This window comes from Chinchilla lanigera, unplaced genomic scaffold (assembly GCF_000276665.1).
Source record: "Chinchilla lanigera isolate Chin_1 unplaced genomic scaffold, ChiLan1.0 scaffold00001, whole genome shotgun sequence".
In the NCBI taxonomy this organism is placed as follows: Eukaryota; Metazoa; Chordata; class Mammalia; order Rodentia; family Chinchillidae; genus Chinchilla; species Chinchilla lanigera.
The window spans coordinates 49483483-49504851 of record NW_004955402.1 but is presented as its reverse complement, the minus strand read 5'-3'; the positions used below and the strand labels follow the sequence as shown (position 1 = coordinate 49504851).

The 21369-nt window shown below is 35.0% G+C and overlaps 1 protein-coding gene across 1 annotated transcript in view; it reads right to left on the bottom strand.

The window, feature by feature from the left end:
• Positions 1-21369, bottom strand: part of Cdh7 (cadherin 7, type 2) — a 123840-nt gene that overhangs the window by 63802 nt on the left and 38669 nt on the right. Inside the window, exons 3-4 of the mRNA XM_005373040.2 lie at positions 8431-8725; positions 4693-4812 (exon numbers count right to left, since the gene is read on the bottom strand). Coding sequence (XP_005373097.1) covers positions 4693-4812; positions 8431-8725 — 415 coding nt within the window. The remainder of the gene's footprint in view (positions 1-4692; positions 4813-8430; positions 8726-21369) is intronic.

Here is a 21369-nt window from a genome sequence, read left to right as displayed (position 1 = left end):
AGGATTAATAATCTTTGACTAGGAGTCACAGAATTTAAATATATTCATCTTTTTCTATTTTATGTGCATACTTGTTTATCTCTCTTGTTAACCATCTTTTTCTCACTCTTTTATTGGTTATATAGATTAATGGTTTTATTTTGGTAAGTTTGTACCTATACATAAGATATTTTGATCATTTCTTGTATAACATTTGCAAATGAATCTTCAACATTTGACCACTAAGTATGTTTCATCTGTATGAAACAGTAATATTGTTATATGAAAATGTATTAATACAATCAATACAATCAATTATGTTAGAAAACTCTCCTATTCACTTCTATTTGTCCTTCATTTATAATTTTAATATTACTAAATATCACAAGTTTACCATCTTTAAAAATTTATTGTGGAGAGAAAGTCATAACAACTAAACAAGCGAGGATGAAGCATTGCAGCCTCATTCCCTTCAGGTTTTGGTTATATTTGAAAGCACAATTAAGATAGAAATCTGGTAGTTACCTGCTTATTTTTCACACCTCTAATTGTCTCTTTACAAGAGAACCTATAAGTAATACTTTCCAAGTTAAAATCATCACAAAGTTTGCAAATTAACGCACATGGAAAAGGTAGTTTCCAAATATCTCAAATAGTAAACGTATATCCAACAACAGTAAAATAATTGAGAAAAATTGAAATTAAATAAGAATATTCAGAAATTAAAGTTCTATTAATTTTGCTAGCCTTCACATTTAAGTTAAAACTATGTACATTTGTAAAAGAAGTACCTTACATTGAATTTTACTTTTATTTTTCCATATGATATAGAAATATATTTATACACACATAGAGTTCACTGTTAACCATAACAACCAGAACGTGTTAATTACTTTCAATTTTAACAATTTCAGTAGTTAACAAGATGTAATATGATATGATATATTGTCTGACAATACATAGAATTAACACTTACAATTAATATGTTCCAGTTGTCACAGTTTGTGTATAGATGTCCCCCGAAAGACTCATGCAGTCATGGGACTAGCTCCTAGAGTTTGTGATTGATTAATGGACTGATGCTGGGATTACAGGCGTGAGTGCTACACCCTCCTTGGGGCGGGCAGCCTGCATACAATGTAAGGGAGGGAAAGAGGTTTGCTCTCTGGCTCCTCCCATTTTGCTCTCGTTGCTTTTGGTGTCTTCTGCTACCATGAACTGTGCCCTTGGAGCCAGTTATGGACTGAAACTTCCACAAACTGTGAGCTAAATAATCCTTTCCTTCCTTAATTTTGGGAGTCGAGAATTTTGCCTCAGCAATGAGAGAAAAGTAATTAAGACACCAGTGTGATGTTAGTTAATAATAAAATGGAGGCAAATTTGGAGAGTGGAATGGGCAAAATATTTGTAGATGTATACATATTTGAGATTGAATTGCAGTAGAGTTGTTCACATAACAAAGCTATTACACCTAACATCTTATGACTTACTTTTGTGTCACATGTTCTCTTACATATGTGTAAACTAACAGAAAGGAATACAGACTAGACTCAATTAATAATATTTCTTACAAATACAGAAATTAGAGCATACTGAAATAGATCCTGGACAAAGTAGTTTCAATGTTTAAGGATAATAAATATTCAGGAAACTTGAAAGTGGTTTCAAAAGAACTTAGAAAATTGAGTGAACATAAATGTTAAAGGTATCCTTTCTGCTTTGAGAAATATCCTTTCATGAAATATTTTATATACTAGAATACTAGTTATAAATGAATTTAATAAAATAGTATTTGATTATAAAATCAAGTACTTTTGACATTTATGAGTAGTCAATCACCAAATATAAAGAAAATAAGTAGTCTGGGTTCTTTCAAGAAGAATGTTGTTGTTTATCTGAAAAAATAACTAGGCAAAAATATTTGCTAAAACAATTATTTTTGGAAATACATTCTATTTTTGCAAAAGTAGTAAAAGGTGAGTATCTTCTTATTAAGTTTGTACTTCTAAATTGTGTACCTAAATGTTGTATCATTTAGTGTGTCTATTTGTAATTACATCATTTAACAATAATAAAAAAGACAGAGAAGTGCCAATAATGTCATGGTTGGAAGCTTCTGGAAATCCAAAGGATGCCAGAGCTGGCACCGAATGAAAACTCACTGAGCAAAGTCTCTTCTTGCCATCTGTGAAGAATCCACTCAGGAAACTCAGAAGCCAAGGCCCTTCCACAAAATGAGCAAAATTATAGGATGGAACAGGAGTAAAAGGCCTCTGGGGGTGTGACTTGTTATAGTTATACTACTCACATACAGCTATGATAAAGCAAATATGTATAAAATATACAATGGGGCACTGTGAAGGCACTCTTCTGTTTGAGAAAGAACTTCAAATGACAAGTGATTTTAGGACTCAGTCCATTTTTCAAAAAAGGCTTCATGGGTTGCTGACAGTACTTGGTTTAACTTCTGAGTATATCTTGAAATCCAGAAGAATTTTAAAGAGTTTTAAAACATGATTCCACTTTTCATTTTTAACCTCTCTTGCCCCATATAAAATGCAGCCATAAATGAGATCTACTTGCTTGCAAGTTACAGAATAGAAAATACACCTTACGATATTTGTCTCTCAGTAACTTTGTGGTTATTATGAAGATATGGAATGGGAATCTTCTGTCTTTTTAATAGTGTGTAATCCGTTTCTAGTGTAATTTTATTGGCTTGTTGAAATAAATTGTCTACATTGGTGTTTGCAACTACACACATTCTGGATTTGTGGAAGGACAAATGAATGCAGATAACACAATTGCCCTCTGGTCTTGGGGCCCATAAACACTCCTACAAATAGAATATGTGCTCTTAGGTTTTAACATGCTTTTCCTCAGTAGTTAAACAAACTGATAAAAATGCATATACCCAGGAATTGCCTGAGCCTATTTTTACTAATCTTTATTTAGCATATTTTCAGCATTTTTTTTTCTGTCAAACATTTTACTTTCTTCTCCAAAACCCCCACATTTGTGTGGAAAGTGCTGTTATTTCTCACATAGATAAGAATCAGATTGACACCACATAAGGAAGACTAACAGAAACTTGATTTACAGCTCTGTAAGTCCCGAAGGACTGAACATTTTCCATTTTTGTCAAAAAGTTGTAACTTCTTTTTCTTTAAAAAACTGTATTCTAAATAGTAACTTAGTGTAGCAGTTAAAATGCTCACATTATCTTTACACTGACCATAGAAAGATAAGTTCTATTATTTAGAATGATTGTTGTATTACAAAATAAACTTTCTTCATTTCATTATATCTCTAATAGCTAATGGTAATATATCTTGTAACAATATGATTTATTTAATTTAGATTCTGAAATTAAAATTTTTATTTATTTAAATACTAATCTAATTGTGTGATTTATGATTATTCAGTCGATCAGCTGGTAAGGTTTTACATCCATAGAGTTATAGGAAAATTCCATTTACTTATAGACAAACAAAAAATCGCAAGCCAATCATTAGCAACAACAAATTATTTAACTCTTAGAATTAGTACATGCTGTTTTTTGGACAGACTAACTAATGCAGAGCTATAATTTGCAAGCAAATTTTGAGAAACTTCTCCATATCTTTCTAGACTGAAAGAAGCAGATATATACTGGGAGGGTGAGTGTTTGAATTTTGGTTTCTGAGCTCTATCATTAACTCAAACAGGAACACACTTTCTCCATTCTCAGGGCTCAGAACATACATCAAGTGCTTTTATTCACTCCTCCTTCGTCCAATACTTGCTTAATCACTAGTGTTTCATTTCTGTTACACTTCCCAGGTAGTTTCTAAACTGTGCCATGAGTGAGATTAGATTTAGTTCTCTGTGGATGCCCATTGCAATTGTCACTTCCGAAAGGCACTGAAAATATTTTTTCCTGCTGTGATTTGAGAACGAATTAATACTATCTATGAGACAAAGGTGGTATTGTCTAAATGGAGAATTTTTGTTTGTGTGGTGGTAAAACATTAATGGCAGCCACCCAGCATATTCACATCCTTTCACTCTTCCATGTACAGAAAAAAATCTAGATATATCAAATAATTACTTTAAAATCAAAATAACAATGTTTCATGTTAGAATTTTAATTTAAATTATTTCAACTTAAAAGAAGATACGACAAGAACGTTAACCACAGGCTACTCATTTACTTATGCAACTTATAAAGAACATGACCCAAGACTAAGAGAAACTTTAGTTTTTGACTTAGCAGATTGTTCTTCTCATTGCTTTAATAAATATTGCTGTGAAAATCAGCTTCTAGAATGACAAATTGAGACTAGCACCTATTTTATTGTGTGGCCAAGATGTTTCTATTTGAGTTTACCATGTACAAAAATTTCCTATATGAATGCATAAAAGAAAACAAACACAAATAAAATTTAAAGGTAAATGAGGAACTATTTATAAAATCAGAAGCCAAGAACTGAAATATTTGCAATATATAATATTGATTTAAATTTTAGAAGTGCAGAGAAATGTCATAAATTCTTATTGAAAGAAGTGGTTACTCCTTAATAATGTTTTTTGTACTAAAATTGACACATTGAAAGAAATACAACAAACTATAGCATGTGTAATCACCTAAATTTAGTTAGGAACAGCTACTATTAATTCTAAGCCAAGATGCAAGTAATACTTTTACAAAGAGGGCCACATTTCCATTGTTACCTGTTTTTGGTTCCACGGAGAAGTATGGCTGTCCTTGCAGAATGCTGTAGACCACTCGAGCACTGTTACCATATGTAGGATCATCAGCATCCGTTGCTGTCACCTGAACCACTGAAGTCCCTAGGTGACAACCCAGAAACCAGTAGATTAAATGTGTCCGAATAAAACAACATGGATTCACATGCTGTTGCAGATTCTACATTAGATTCATTTATAATTTTAATATACTTCTTTTACTGTGCATGAAAAATTGATCTAGTGCTTTTTAACTCAACCTCAGAGATAAAGAATCTTCGAAATAGTAAAGAGTTATGAAAATACTTCAGCAAAAGTATATCATTGATGATGCACGCTAAATTTAAAAATGCTGAGAACTGAATGGGACTGAGAGTGAAGGCACCCGACCCATGAAGTCATGTGAGAAGTTTCCATCAAGTGCCGTCTCTAGAAGAGTCAATGACTGTCCAGAGATAGACAAAAAAAAAAATATCTGGGATACCAAACCATCAGGGCTATCTCACTACTGTTGTTAAAGAATGTCATTTTTACCTGTTTTGGGTAAGCTGAAATTTCATTAATTGTACAAAGAATATTTGGCCATTTAACTACATATCATGTTTCCACCTTATCTCTTGGTAATTTAAATTTTTTTCCTAATAATTGATTTTAAAACAAAATAGGAGGAAACATATGGCAATTTAAAAATGGTATTATTAGTTGTTTTTCAAATTGGACATCATATTGTTTCTGCATTGTATTATACATTCATTTATTCAATATGAAAAGAATTGTTATGATCTGTTCCTTTTTTCCCATTTGATATATAATCTTCAAAACATTAGAGACATGTTTCCTTAGTTCATACAGCTAAGCACGTACTATCCTACAGTTCATGTTTTTTTCTGATGCAGAAGGAAAAAAGCCCCTTTCTTTATATATTCTCTAAAGTCTCAGTTTATTTCTAATAATGTCCTGAATACAGTATCTAAAATCTAATATTTTCTTTAGATGTATTTTACATAGATCTTTTCTTTTTAAATCTCTGAAATGTCATTAATATTCATGTTGCTACTAATACATTCAATTTTCCATATGACTTACCTTACCAATTTCTTTTTCAAAAAATTGGGTACAAGTGATTAAATGATAAACATTAAACCATTTTTTAATCTTTAAGGTTTCTTTTTTTTTTTTTTTTTTTTTTTTTCTCCGGTACCAGGAACCGAACTCACGACCTTGCGCTTGCCAGGCAGGCGCTTTTGCCACTGAGCTAAATCCTCAGTCCCTGGTTTCTTTTATTTAATAGATTTAAGTGATCATGCATTGTGGATACCTAAGAGACTCAAGATAGTGAATGTCTCCTCTTAAAACTTTTTTAAGAATTAAATTTTGAATATATTTAAATGTTATATTATATATTTAAAATTTTCTCTATAATGCAACATCTTTATCTCAATAGTGATGATATGCTTAAGTATTTATATCCTCTTCATTTTGAAAGGAAACAATTTTAAACATTAAAAAAAATAAACCCATAAATGTTTTATTCAATATCTTTTCCTCTGAAAAGTTCATTTAACTTAATGCATCTAATAAATAGTGTGTTATACACTGCATCTGTGTATAATATACATATACATATGCATACCTATACACATTTGCAAATAAATGTAAATTGTTCATGCCTATATATGCTCTTCTAGTAATAAATAAATAGTACTTGAGGCTTACGAGTGTTCTTAGAAAACACAATTAGTTAACATTCAATTAAAACCTCTGAATATTAAGCATTCAAAGATTGCCTTGTATATACCATACTGTTCAGTGGTTATTTTAACTGTTTACTGAAAGTTATGCACTTAATTAAACTATTACTCACTGTTAATCTACACAGCTTATGTTAAGTTGATATCCACTGATCTAAATATGAATTGTTAGAGTAACCCAGCGGTTTAAATCAGTGCCAACTAAATCTTAAAGATTTCTAAAATCATTTTCTAAAAATTGTAACCTGTGACTCAATCAAGTAATCTAAACTTACATGTGTGCGCAATAACCACGCTGTTTGATATTAAAGTAGTAGCATCAGAATCAAAACTACAGGCATTATTTACTCGTAAAACAAGAAGTTCACATACATCCAATTTGCACAGCTGTATTCTGTGAAGGAGAGGAAAACCTTACTAGCTAAGGAAAAACTCTCCAAATGCCTCTGAGAGAGAGAACTGTGAAGTTTAGTTCAATTGCTCAGACAAACCCGACAAACACCACTTTCACTCAACATTACCTCCCTTTGCTTCTACAATCTCTAAAGCATCACTGTTCCTACTGCGGCTGTTATTGCTAAGCAGTAGTGCCAAGAGGCACCCTGAAGGGTGGGTAGCGCTGAGAAAGTGGGAGTATGCCTGACTGGTCATTTGGATTTGCTAATCTTAGTTTCTGCCAATGAGGCTCAGAATTTTTCATGACCACGAGTATTGATTCTTTGGTCTCACTTTCAATTTGTATTTCTTTAGCACCTACAGTCATTGTACCTCAAAACTATTTCCGTCTCCCATCTGATAAGAACTGAAGTCTAAAGTCACTAAATTATGATTCTTTAAAGATTATCCATGGTATACAGCTCTGCAATCCCACTCCTCGTTTTAGCTGGTATGTTGGTTAAGTATCTGCAGACAATGACCTTTACTTAAAACAAATCACATGGGCTGAAATATCCATGTGTTATAAGTTTCAGTAATATTTTAAATATATTTCCTCCTTCAGTACTTAAAACAACTAATAAATACATAAATTAGCAGGCCACTATTCCAGCCCCATATTTTATTATATTTTAAGATTTTCCTCACTTGAATTATACACACTGGCTGAAAAATATTCCAGAACTACCTGAGTACATGGCAGTTAGACCTGAATTTATATTAATGTATTTGATAAAAAATTTATATTAGAGGTGCATTTTTTTCCTAGCAATGGGAAAATTAAGTAAAACTGATTGCATTATTTCTTATATTTCTCCAGCTAAATATTGCTTTATGGCTATTTAACAAATATTGCTTTACCATCATAGTGAGTATTATAGACTCACTATTCAACTTTAACAGGAGAATTACAAGAAGTTCAGTGGTAGCATGTGATAGATACCTATGAGTTCAAGCACACTCACTATAAACAGATCAACCAATTCAGATGTTGGCCTGGCTGGCCACTCACAGCATTCATGATGCATGGATGATGGAATGATATTTAGATCAGTGACTCATTACGGTAATAGCATAGAAAGAAGCACAAAAGATCATCACCAGGCTGTGTGTGGAATGACTTCATTTTTTAACTTCTCAGGAAAAGTTGTAATCATATTTTTAATATAAATAAATATTAAACAGAAAAGAAAATGTAAGACAGATGATTTATTAAAGACAGTAGGGTACTATGTAAAAGAAAAATACAATTAGCAACAGTCATGCCTCAGATAGACCTCCAAGGCTACAAAATTGCCACTGTGCAAAGCTTGAAAAAACACAAAACGTAAAGATTATTTCTTAATGTTCTATACAAATAAAATGATATAGTGAATGAATGGGTTATGGCTAAATTATGTCAAATTTTCCCTCTTCCTGACAATTGCCAGGCATGTAAGAATGTGTTTTTTCCCTTTGTACTTGCGGACAATTTACATTTAAATATGAGCCACTGGAAGTCTGATAATCACTGCAAATGCAGCACTTTTTTACTCACCCACAGGAGACATTTCAGGAACTCCTGCTGTGTATGGTCCATCCAAAAATTTGGGTTCATTGTCATTGATATCCTGAATTTTGATGACAAATTCTGACTCTGGCTCCACGGGTTTGTTGGTGAGTCTGTCCAGTGCTTGAGCTCGGAGTGTGTAGTAGGCCTGCTCCTCTCGATCCAGTCTTTTGGTAGCGTGAATATCCCCCGTGTTCTCATCAATAATGAAAATGGAACTTGCCCCTTCACCTGACAAGATGTATTTGATGGAACCATCTCCTTTATCAACATCGGAGTGAAGCTGGTGAAAAATTCATGCGAGATGAGATTAACTTACAAGAAAGGCTGCAATATTAAGATCTGTAAAATTAATTCTTATGTCAGGCATTGGGACACAAAATTTTATTGCTTTTGGAAAGATAAGCTGAGTGCTTACTGTGCAGAACTGAGGGACTGTGAGAATGTAGTGTCTGACACTGAAGTGCAAGACAGTTTCATTTCTTCCCATGAAATGGGTTCATTTCTAAGGATATTTGCTATCACTTCCAAAGTCAAGAGCTTATAGTGTTATTTTTCAAGTGGGCTGTGCTAATTTAAGCCATCTTTTCATCTAACATAGCCAGCAGTCAGTAAACATGTGATTTATTTGAGTTTATTCCAAACAAAGAGATTTTCTATGGAACATGTGTAAATTTACTTCTAATATACTATTTAATATAGTTAGAAATCCTCACAGTCTTATGGGTTCTCTCTGTCCTTACTACCCTGCCTCCCCTCCCCTGAAAATTTTTTTCTATGATTAACCAACATAGGTGAAAGTCCAGTTATTAAATCTATATCCAAATCTTGCTCTGTGTTTTAAAATTTGAAGCTAAAAAATTACAATGCTCTCTAAAGTAGAAATTTGAAATCAATACGTGCATAGGACTTCAACTAAAACCTTTCCTGAAATACCAAGAACTGCATTAGATTTGCATGATTAACCCCAGCATCAGCAGCAGGGGCAGCAGCTACTGATTTGCATTTCATATCTGGAACTGTCCCTGCTGTATGTCAGAACATTATGTTGAACAGAGGAACCTTAGGAAACTCAGAAATAATTACACATTTTCCTGAACTTTGCAACCTGAGAAACACAATACTCAATCTGTCATTTCAACGGTCTTTCATCGCCTTTAACTGCCATATCATTCTGGACTTTGGTTAATATGAATGTAAAAACCCAATTTACCAAATAACAAAGCTGTTCACTGCCCTACAGAACTACATTTGCATATCTCAAAAGATAAAGTGCTAAAAATACAAAATATGGAAAACTACTTAGGAACAAGTGGCCACGGTGCATTTATAGCCTTCCCTGGTCGCTGCGGAGGATACAGCTTTTTGCACCATGAATTCTAGGTGATTATCCCCTGCTCTCTAATAGCTGTGTTTATAATCTGCTTTATGCTACTTAAATAACTGATTTATCCTTTGTAGTTTTTAGTCAGGACTAAATAGTACCAAAAAGAGACTTTCTGGCACAGTTATAATTTAAAATTTTTCCCTGTGGAATGATCATTACGCCACGTGCTTACCCTACATATGGGGAAGGTGTGTTCTTAAAGTTCTGTGAATAACTTAATATTAGGAAGGGAGAAATACGAAAAATATTATCTGAATTCTTGCGAACCTTGTTTTTAACGTCCTCTTCATAGTACCTCATTTAATATTCAAAACTGTCTTTATTAATCTTACTAGTGGCTGAAGACACTGTGTAGAGAAAAACTAAGTCCTCCAGGTAGCTCTTCGGTAGCCTCGGATTATGAAAACGACCTCGTTATTGGAAGATTCCAGGCCCCCTTCCTGTGGGAGAACTTGCCTGTGGGATAGAATCTGCACTCTTGTGTGGCAGGGGCACTGGGAATTCACGCAGCATTCACATCAGCTTAAAGATGCTCAGTGTGGGGCTGGTTTCTGTCAGTGCACTTTCTGGCTCCTGAGAACAGTCCTTTCTTGCTATTATATAACAATAAACTACCGATTCAGCTCAATCTTTAAGTCCTGAGACAAATGTGGAAAACACATGAAAACAAGTCTTTCCTTTTTAAACTGCTACTAACATGTCCCTCAACTCACTGTTCAAATGCAGTCTCCTAATCCTGCCCTCACCTGTTCTTCCTTTGGGGCTGCATCTGTGGGGACATGTCCACGTGCTCCTGATAATAGTGGTAAGAAATGTCAGGGGCATTAGAAAGCCATAAGAAATACTATTTATGATATGGGTCAGGACTTTAAGGTTTTCTGCTTCTCCAAGTCATACTTACGATCTCTTCTTATAGAACCAGCCCTTGTGATTTATTTAAATAATCCTTGTCAACTGACCATTGTTTTCATACATGTTGATACAAGGTCCTTGAGCTAGTTCAGGTATGGGGAGAGAATCAATTTCTTCTCAATATAAAGCACACATCAAATCAGTCTGTGGACTTCAACCTGAGCTGTGATGCTGTCGTTTTACACTGTGGTGTTGTGTCCCCATTACCGACAGAATAAGAGCTTAGAGGTAAAGTGTTCGTGATGCTTTTTCCTCCAGTCTCCAGGGACTGTACTGCTTCTTTTCTACTACTGTCGCCTCCAACACAGATGCAATTATATCCTTTGTAAGGAGGCCTGAACTTTCCCCTCCTCCTCGTCACTGACAATTTCCTCCCAGCTGGTACCATCACTAGGCTTGCAATTAATGCTACAACTCACAAACCGAAGACTGCTCGGAATCTACACTCTGTGTTAATGCAAGGTTAGTATAAGCATCTGTGGTCAAAAGTGATGCCCAACTTTGAAATGCTAAGGTGGGTACATAATTATCAGATGCCTTCAGACATTTAGCCTGTGAGACTAGGTTCATTACACTAATCGCAATAGGTAGAGTGAAACCCTGATTGTTACTGAAAAGTTGCTATCTCTTCATATGAAAAGTAAGGTTCCAGCACAGATGAAAAGGTCACAAGTATAGAAATAACAAATTATATTCTTAAATTGACATACATGCCACTATAAATAGACACAGACACGCACGTCTTTGTGAAGAATTGAAAAGCAGAGCAAAGAAGGGTGATTCTCCACAGTATAAGTGCATACGCTTTAAAAAATAGTCTATGGTTTCACAATGTGGTAAATGAATAAGAAATGAAAAATACAACAAAAGCAAGTATTTACACTCTATTTCAAGCAAGGTACAACTCACAATCTATTTCACTTGCAAATACTCTTCTAAAGGTCATCCTGAAATTAGCCTAACAATAACCAACAAATGAAACACTTCAATTCATTAATCCTCACACAAAACTCACCATTCCAAAATCATTTTTAAATTACCTATTATGACTCTGAAATAAATATTTACATTACTTTATAAGATATTTTTCAAGTGAGAAAAACAGGAACCTTAGCTGAAGGGCCACCAAAGTATTATGTGAATCCTGGTCAAAATTAGCATTGTATAGAGTGATGTATGTAGTAAAATATATCGAAGTGGTATATGAATAGTAAGATATATCAAAGTGGGTTGAACCACTGAACTACACAGGCTAGGAAAACACAGCATAGTGTACTTGTACTCTCGGATATATTTCTTAATAATCCATTACGGTTCTATCCGGTCTAGCTTGACAGAGCGGCCCACCCCATTTTCTCTAGCATAGCCAGCCTCACTTCTTTTCTTTTCGCTGTCTCTAAATTGAAATTCTAGTTTAAAATCATAAAACCTTTCACCTGGCCTATTATAAAAGTTCTCAAATAGTCACTTATTATAACTGGTATTATTGAGGTTGTCATCATATCCCTAAAATACAGTCAGTCATGTCACACCCTTCATCAGATATGCCCTGTGAACGTCGAGAGTACATTTACTGATGAGGGCTAAAGCAAGACACTGAGACTGGACAGCATCTCTCATCTGCACAAGGCTGGACCCTGAAGACTTCTGGGATGGATCAGCACCTGAACCTGGCACGGCACTGCCCAGGTGTCAGGCAATGTAGCTTCAGGGAGCATTTGCTAAAATCTTGTGCTCACTGAGCATAGTGGCACAAGCCTGTAATCCCGCACTTGGGAGGCTGAAGCAGAGAAATAACCTAAATTGAAGACTAGCTTGGGCTGCATAGTGAATTCAAGGACACCCTGAACTATGTAGTGACATGCTGTGTCAAAAACATCAAAACAAAATAAAGTGCTTATAATCATTTTAGAATTGTGGAAATCATATCTTTATAAAAAAACAAAACAAAGCAAAACAAATTACTCTTTATAGTTCATTTCAAAGTGAACGGAACATTTACATAACCATTGAACTTCATTCTTTCATGTTTTCAGCATGCTTAATCATATACATTAATTATTTCCCATGACCTACGAATTGAGCATGGGCCTCAACCTGGCTGTGTACTGGCCCTCCAGCCTCCTTTCCCCACATCTTACAGTGCACTCTTTGCTCTAACCATGGCGGACTGAGCCCCACTGTCTAAGCACACCGGCACGTGCGTTCTTCTCACACCTATCCTCCATGGTCCTGCCCGCTACCTGATTTCCATTTGAGCTAAATGAAACTTCTGTTTTTACTGAAGCCTCACAAACCTCCATTTTCTTCATAGATTTCTGGAGTTTCTATGAAATTATTCATTTAATTATGTTTATATTGAAAGCCTACTTAAGTTGTTTTCATATCAAATTCCTTCTCTAACTTATAAACTCCTTAAAAACTTGGTCCTTTTTATCATCATGTTCCATATTCCCAATAAAAAATGTATTGGTATTAAATGTGGTGAATTTATAATCCACTTTGTAAAATGGTAGTATATGTTTTATTCCAATTTCTATCTTCTTAAATTTTAATAACACTAGGGAAAACAAAGCAAAGCAAAACAAAGTAATCATAAAACATCCTGCATCTCTGCATTTTTTCTCCCTAATCTTCTAAACCATGTAAATGGAGCTCAGACAGATAGCTCACATTGTACACCGTTTGTTCACGGTAACATGTTGTGCTGTACTTTCACTTTTACATGTTTGAGTTTCCAGAAGACACGGCCCTCAGAGAGACAGATACACTTTCTTGTTCCTGTTTCTCTAGATCTTACATAGTAAGCCACAGGCAGACACACACACACACACACACACACACACACACACACACACACACTCTACACACAAAAGAGGACAAAGATGTTTGAAAGACTCTGGGATGCAAGAATCCCCATTCCTTTCATTAATTTTTTCATGCACCATTTATCTGTAGTTTAAAATTGTAAAGCCAAAATAAGAAACAGAGCAATGCACTGCAGTTCTCATTATTTCTTTTCATTTTTTTAGCCAGAAACAGACTGACATTATCTAGATCTTGTCTACCACTGCTAATCTATATGTTTAAAGAAATATCTGCCAAATGAGAACTATTTATCTCTTTACCAGATGGAAATAAAATTAGATCTATTCAATACAGTGACCAACTTTTCTTTCCTCGCTATCCTTCTTAAACTGTCTTATTTGATATTATAGATGCTCTAGTCTTTAATTTCCATACTCTTAGCCCCTCCTCTGTAGCAGGGAGGTAAATACGTGCACACCGGGATCCCACTGCACAACGATGACCATGAATCAGGATACACAGTGGGAAGTGATTCACAAAATTCAATCACTATTACACCAGCATTATATCTGTAATGTTTGTGCCTTTGAAAAGCACTAAATTTTCATGTCACAAAAGGCAAATTTAGACAAAAATGAAAAAAGATAATATTTACGGTGCAAACTTTGATAGCAAAGACAACAAAAGTAAATTCAGTAAAACAGCAAAACTAAATTAATCTATAGCCTTTGTCATACTCAATGACCTATGTATAATGAATTGGGCAATAATTATAGTTTTGTTTTCATTTTTCTTTCCAGTGAGCATTGTAATAAGACAAAATGCAAAATGCATAATTATATAAATACAAATGTACTTTTGATGCACTTTTGCACAAAAATTTATTCATAATGGCACTTTGAAAAATAGTGTTTTGAACAGCAAATTGGTCAATCTGAGATTTTTATACTGAGTATTAGCAAGGGCATCTAAAATGAATGATGTACCATTGACTTACTTATTTTTGATTGCTGAATTTTTAGGTTTAAAAGTATATTCCACTTTGTATAATCCAGTTACTTTTATTAAACTTTAAAAGGTTATAATCAGAAACATAGGGATGAATTTAAACAATACTTGACAGAAATGAAATTGTTTAAATATACACTGTACATACACATTTTCTTTTCTCATTATGCGTTTTAATAAATAATTTCCACATGCCACTAGATACCTTGTAATTACCAAGATGCTGAAGAAATATTGCAGATGGAAACAAGAGTATGAGTCATTTCTTTCTGGCTGAAGTATTCCTAATTTATAATTATCATTGTGGTCCAGGATAATGGAACACAATTTACTCGTGAAGCATATTTGATGAAGTTGTGTGGTCTCAGAAGTCTAGATATTAATTATTATACAGAGAAATAAAGAAAGAAGATCTAATTCAAGAAGTCCATAGGTAATGTTAAAAATGTCAACAATCTTACTTTTTAACCAACAATAAATAAAAAGAAAGGACCTATCAATTGTTTTCATTGTCAGAAATGGTTCATAGCAAATCAGTTCTGACAGATGTCCCAACTGAGATCTCCACTCATTTACTTAGTAGCAGAATATACAATTCCAAGGTCAGTGCAAAGGACTCACAGGTATGGCTATTGAATTTCCATTCTGCTCCTTATCGTGCTGTCCTGACTACTCTTAAATCACAGCTTATTCATCAGTTATGGATCCATATCTATAAATGTACACTTGGGCTTAAGGTAAAGATAAAATGAAATAATGCCTTTGGAGCTACTTTTGTAAAATGAAACTTTCTATCCATATTTATAAGCTTAATTATAGTGCTGCAAGAGAAGTATTTGCCTTCCTCAGAGAAGAAAAACTTGCTTTTTCTTGAAAAAGTTCTACATCCATGCCTATGGCATGGTTTCTCCGAGCTTCACTCAGGGAACAAGAGGCAGCAGCTCAAAAAAGTATCCCTCCACCCCCACCCCAAAGACAATTCCACACCACGGATCTCACGCAATCCTTGACTCCTGGCTCTAGGCCAGATGTAAAATCCTCACCCCACTGGAGAAATCTGCACAGACTCCAAGTTGTAGGGGTTAAAACTGACACTAAGACTTCATCCTTGTTTAGTGTCATAGTGATCACTTCATATTCTCATCCTTTTAGGCTCCCGGGCAAGACAATACCTGGATCACTTTCTCGTAAACTCTGAGAAGTGGGCCAGAGCAATTAAAAGAAAATCCCTGAACAATCGAAGCTTTTTTTCAGAGAAGTTTAACTTTAATTTTAACACGGGGGCTGGTTGATCAGAAAATGTTCATAACTAAGCGTCACAGCACTAGTGAAACAGAGGAGTCTGAAAACCTTTTCCATTTGTCCAGGCCAAGACAGACCGTGAAACTGAGAGAAAAGACTTAGCAAGTTTTTATAGTAATTTCTCAAACCAAAGTGTGCCAGACCCGAAACTAATAACAAAAACAATGAGAATTGCTTTTTAACTCTTACAAAGTAATTAAGAGGTCACATCAGAGTGTGTTCTGTGCACAAAAAGCAAAGAAGCACACAAAATATTATCCACCCATGTCAGAAATTTGGCATTTCCTCATATAGCATTGAGGAGCCCTGTGCCTGTGCAGAAAACCTTACTAGAAAATTCTTTCTGAACACATTCAGGCAGTAATTTTCTAACACTCTTAAACCATTCTAACATCAAGGAAAGCTACAAAATGCTCTTCACAATGCAGGCAGAGGCCCATCTCTAGAGAGCATATGCAGCTCTGGCACAGACGTTTTTCACCTGGCATTTTGGAGAAGGGACACATACACATGTTGCAGAGAGCAGTCGCACAACGTGTTGGCAATATATTTTCTGAACTTCTCTGTATTGCATTGCCTTGTGCTTTAGGGAAAAGTGCAATAAAAATATAATTTCATAGTGTACATTTTGGGAGGAAACTTTAACACTTCTATAATCCAAAGAGAGAATTCTGTAGAGTATATCTTCAGTGCAGTAAAAATATGGTAATGTTTACATAAAAATATTTATTACAGTAAAAGTCACATAACCATTACTGCTCCTCAGAAATAGCCCTCTGCCTTCACTTCAGTCACACTTATTGCACTGTATTGTTGCTGTTGTTTTCTGAAGCAGTTCTGGAAGTCTTCTTTCAAGAGTGTCTTTAAAAGGCATGATCAAAATTACAGTAAATGTTAGTGCCAAGTACCATCCAATGAAAAGAAAGTCTCATAAAACTACTACAGGGTGTCTTTATTCACCTTATTCATGGGATTCCATAGTATACTACTTTTGTCTCTTCCTCAAGGCCAAAATGACCACAAAAGGTAAAACTTGTGAATTAATTCAGGACATCAAGATAGCCATAACAGCCTTATTAATGACATTTGCAAAAGAAAACTTCCAGAAATGTTTCAGAAAATTGGAAGAATGACAGAGTGAATGTGTTTAAAGTGAGGGGAAGTATTTTCAGAGATTAATGATAAAAATGTATTTTACCACAAAAAATTTTTAAAAATTTAAACATTCACCATATTTTCTGATCACAACTTCTGTAAGGGTTACTTGGTCCAGTGTTACCAAAGGGAGGCCAGAGCATAGAAATAGACATAAACGACAGAATCTGAGAGATGACAAAGAAATTCATTGAAACAAGTAAAGGGCCAAGAGCAAGAGGAAGATAAACACTGAGTGACTTGGCCATTCAGCATTTACAGTCATAATACGATCTTGATAAAAAAAAAAATCAAGGACCCTTCCCACTGCAGACAGAGCTCTCCAAAGAAGAGCCACATCTAGGTTGTTCAGCTCCTTCACTTCCTCAATACTTCCCTCCCCCAATAGGTGTTTATCCTAAGAACACGCACCAGTAAACTCCCATGGGGAAATTCCCATCTTCAAACACCCTATCTGTGGAACCCCACCAGCAATGCACACATATTGACTCACACAACCAATAGCAGGGTCTGCCTGAGCACATCTGTGCATGTGTACACTATGTGTGCTCCCTCAGTGCGTCCTGACTGAGAGCAGCATTTCTGCAACTTGCTGAGGTACAGGACAATGAAAAAGAACAGCAGTAGAAGCAGATGCTGCAGGGGAGCAAAAGCCATGACAGTTACAATCCCAGACAGACTGCTGCTTATTTCTTTCACCAGACACTGGACAAACTGATTTTCTTTCACTTGCTTTGAATATTTTATTGTAGAGAAAAATTACACTGCGGATAAACCAATCACAAGAATGTTTTTCATTTAGGAAGAAAAACAAACAAAACTGTCTTAATAAATCCAGGGGCCCAGCCTGCATGCACCCCTCCTCATTTCTGTACCTCTAGGGGGAGTGTCCAAGTGCTATGGTGGTAGGATGCTTAGACGTCACGGAATGTGCCACAGACCAATCAGAATGTCTGTCCAGGGGCCAGCCTTTATTATATTTTATTTCATTTTTACATTTATTTTTTATAAGAACTACTGGACAGTCCAGTTAAGAACCACTGGCCTGAAAGGAAGAGAAGAAAAATAAAAACAGAATATCTTAGGAAAATGTTCTTTCAATGTACTGATCATATAATTTTGAAATATAGGAGAGAAATAATTTTATTAACTAAATATGTGTAAAAGAAGATCAACATGTCTGTAGAACTTGGGCAATAATTTGTTTAAAAGGTCCAGATCTTTGAAATCATGCCTCAAAAACTTCCCTGATATAATTTCATTATACATTGAGGTTTCTTAAATGAAAAATATACCTAGCTTCCATGTCAAGACCCCTGTGGGATATGGAGTTTTCTCCTCTAAAATACAGGTCATATAAGGGTTAGTAAGAGCATATTCCAGCTCAGGTGACCTAGCAAGACATAAGACATATTTTCTTCCCAAAGCAAAACCTCATGTAGAAACAAAAGAGAATAAAGTCTCTCCTGAGCCCTCCAAGGCCTCCATTTCTGCAACCATACTGAACTCAGCTTCTTGTCTTTCTACACATTAGCAATTTTGATCAGTGTTCGATGCCTGGAGGATAACAGTTTTCATTAGCCATGTAATAAACACATTAAAACAATGGGAAGAAAAAGGGAGAAAGGGAGTGGGATAGAAAGGACAGATAACACCCACCATAGAAACAGTCAACGGTTTACGTGTGCCCGGGATATCGTCAAAAAGCTGTTCTTCTCCGGACTCTGGAAAGACACCACTGATTTCCCTGGGAGAGACTGGTGGTGAGTGTGCTGTCTCTGTACACAGGTCTTTCTGATATTAACAGAACCTGACTAGTATCACCTGGAGCGAGGTGATGACATCCCAGAATAGAGGAGCAGGCTGACAGAGTGGGTAACAGCTGAACTGGATTAAGTCAGTTCCATAAACTACATTTAGCTTTCAAACTCATGAATTTCTTTCTGACTTTTAAAGTGGAATGCGTTCTGTACTTATTTTATAACAGAAACCTTTATTTTGTGGTAGGAAATTCCACCTCTTCTTTCTGTATGACTATCAAATATTAGAGCTCTATTCTTCTGTCCATCAATCCAAATAACTGGAATACAAGACAAATAAATGAAGCTTTTTAGCAACATGATTGCAATCACTAAAGAGATCAAGAATTATTTTGAAACTGGTTCACATCTGTATTATGTGGTATGAGCCCAGGGAGCAGGGACCGGGTGTCCAGATGTTATTGAGTGCTGGACAAGGTGAGGTGTTCGGTACCTAAACAGAGGTGCACTGCAATCATCCATCCACCAAGGAATACGCAGTCAGTACCTACTGTGTATTGCAGGTTCCAGTAGCTGCACTCGACAGGGGCAGCAGCTAAAATCTAGGTGTGTGGCACCGCTTCTGCTCAAAATAGTTTGTAAAATTGTAATGCAGAATTTTTATATTTACGCAAGTGTGGAGAAATTAGAATACATTCAGACTATTCTAATCTCAGATAATTCCAAGGACGCATTTTGTATGATTTCTTCTATTCTTTCAAAATGTGTGCTTAGTATTGGTTATGAAAGCAAGGCATTGAGGCATTGATTTCTGGGCACTTGGAAATAAATATCTGTGTTTGTTTTTGTATACTGCTCTCATTTTGTTAAGATAATTCAACAGAAGAAATTAGTTTTTGATTTAAAAATCTATGTCAAGAATCTACACAATATACCTCTAAAGGGTATGTCAATATAACATGTTACCTGAACATACAATATCAGGACAAGTACACAGATCTAAAAGGGCCTATTATGAGTAGTATTTACTTATAAATTATCTGGTATCTTATGCACAAATCCAATTAGGATCACTTTCAAATATAACCATAAGAAAACCCATTTACATTATTTCTCTAAGATTTAGAATGTCACACATTTTCTCTGAATTTCATTCTGCCACATTAAAGATATACGGTTTACATGAGTTATCCTACTTCAATTTTAGCTACTCAAAACTCCTTGCAGCAGTAACAAGATGACAGTGATTTCTTAGTAGAGACGTGCTACTGAGGATATTCTGTACAACATTACTAAATTGTGTATTCACTTTAATGCAGAGAAACTTTCCTGGAGGCTATGATGCTTCTACCCCTGCTGTAAATGTTGCTTCTATTAACTAAAACATCCTTTTCTGTGCAAATAGTGACAACTGAATGACTTTTTAAAAAACATTTCTTATGATTTAAAAATATATCTGAACGGACACTTGCAGTAATTGATCAAATATAAAAAATTAGTAAGCTTTGTAACTGGTCAACCTTCAACTGCAATACTATGTTAAATGAAACCATACTAATTATGATAAAATTATTACAATTTTCCAGTATCCTTGATCCAGTCTAGTGTGAAATCCAATCTAATTTTAAGAATAAAGTTCCTCTATTCCTTTCTTTAATCTTATCCTTCATTCCTTTAGATTTATAATCTCAGCCTCCATGCAGTTTGCCTCACATATTGTCTTATATGTTTTTTATTGAAATAATCAATAAAAACAGCTAATAGTTATTCAGTGCAATTATGTGCTATGCTTTGAAATGAAACAGCTTTCACTTCTTTCAACAGACATCTGTAGTAGGCATTATGGTCTTAAATGAATACATGAAAAAAAAATGATTTAACTAGATTAGTGCTGTTGGCCAAATTCACACAATAACTTCTCAGGACTAAGTCTAGGTATTTCCAGCAAGAAAGCCTAGTTCTTACCTGCTATCATATCCTGATTCTCCCTTTCCCCCATTCCTGTCTCCTCCCAGAAGAACTTATCCAGAAAAGCGGAGATTTTTGTATCTCCATATGAAAAGAAAATTCAACCATTAGTAATGTAAAACGTAAATAGAGCCATAGAATTTTTATATTTGTTTTTCTGGCTCCTCTCTGTTAAGATATCCACCCACAATTAGTTGTCAGTTACCAACTTTCCACCGTTACAGTCTGCCAACTCCATCTCTGTCTCTACTTCACACGGTACTAACCCCAAACAGATTAACAGCATAGCAATATATACTTAACCAAAAAACAAAACAAACAAAAAAATCAGAAAAATAAATAAACCTAGTTAGTCTTTGACTAGTTTTCCACTATTTAATATTTCTCACACATAGTATTATATGACTTTCATATACATCTTATGACAACAAAATAATCTTATTCCTCTCCACTTGAAAAACATAGTCAGAGCTGGGAGTGGTGGCACACACCTGTAATCCCAGCACTCCGGAGGCTGAGGCAGAAGAGTCACTGTGAGTTCGAGACCAGCCTGGGCTACAAAGGAGTTCAAGGCCAGCCTGAACTGCACAGTGAGACCCTGTCTCCAAAAAAAAAAAAAAAAAAAAA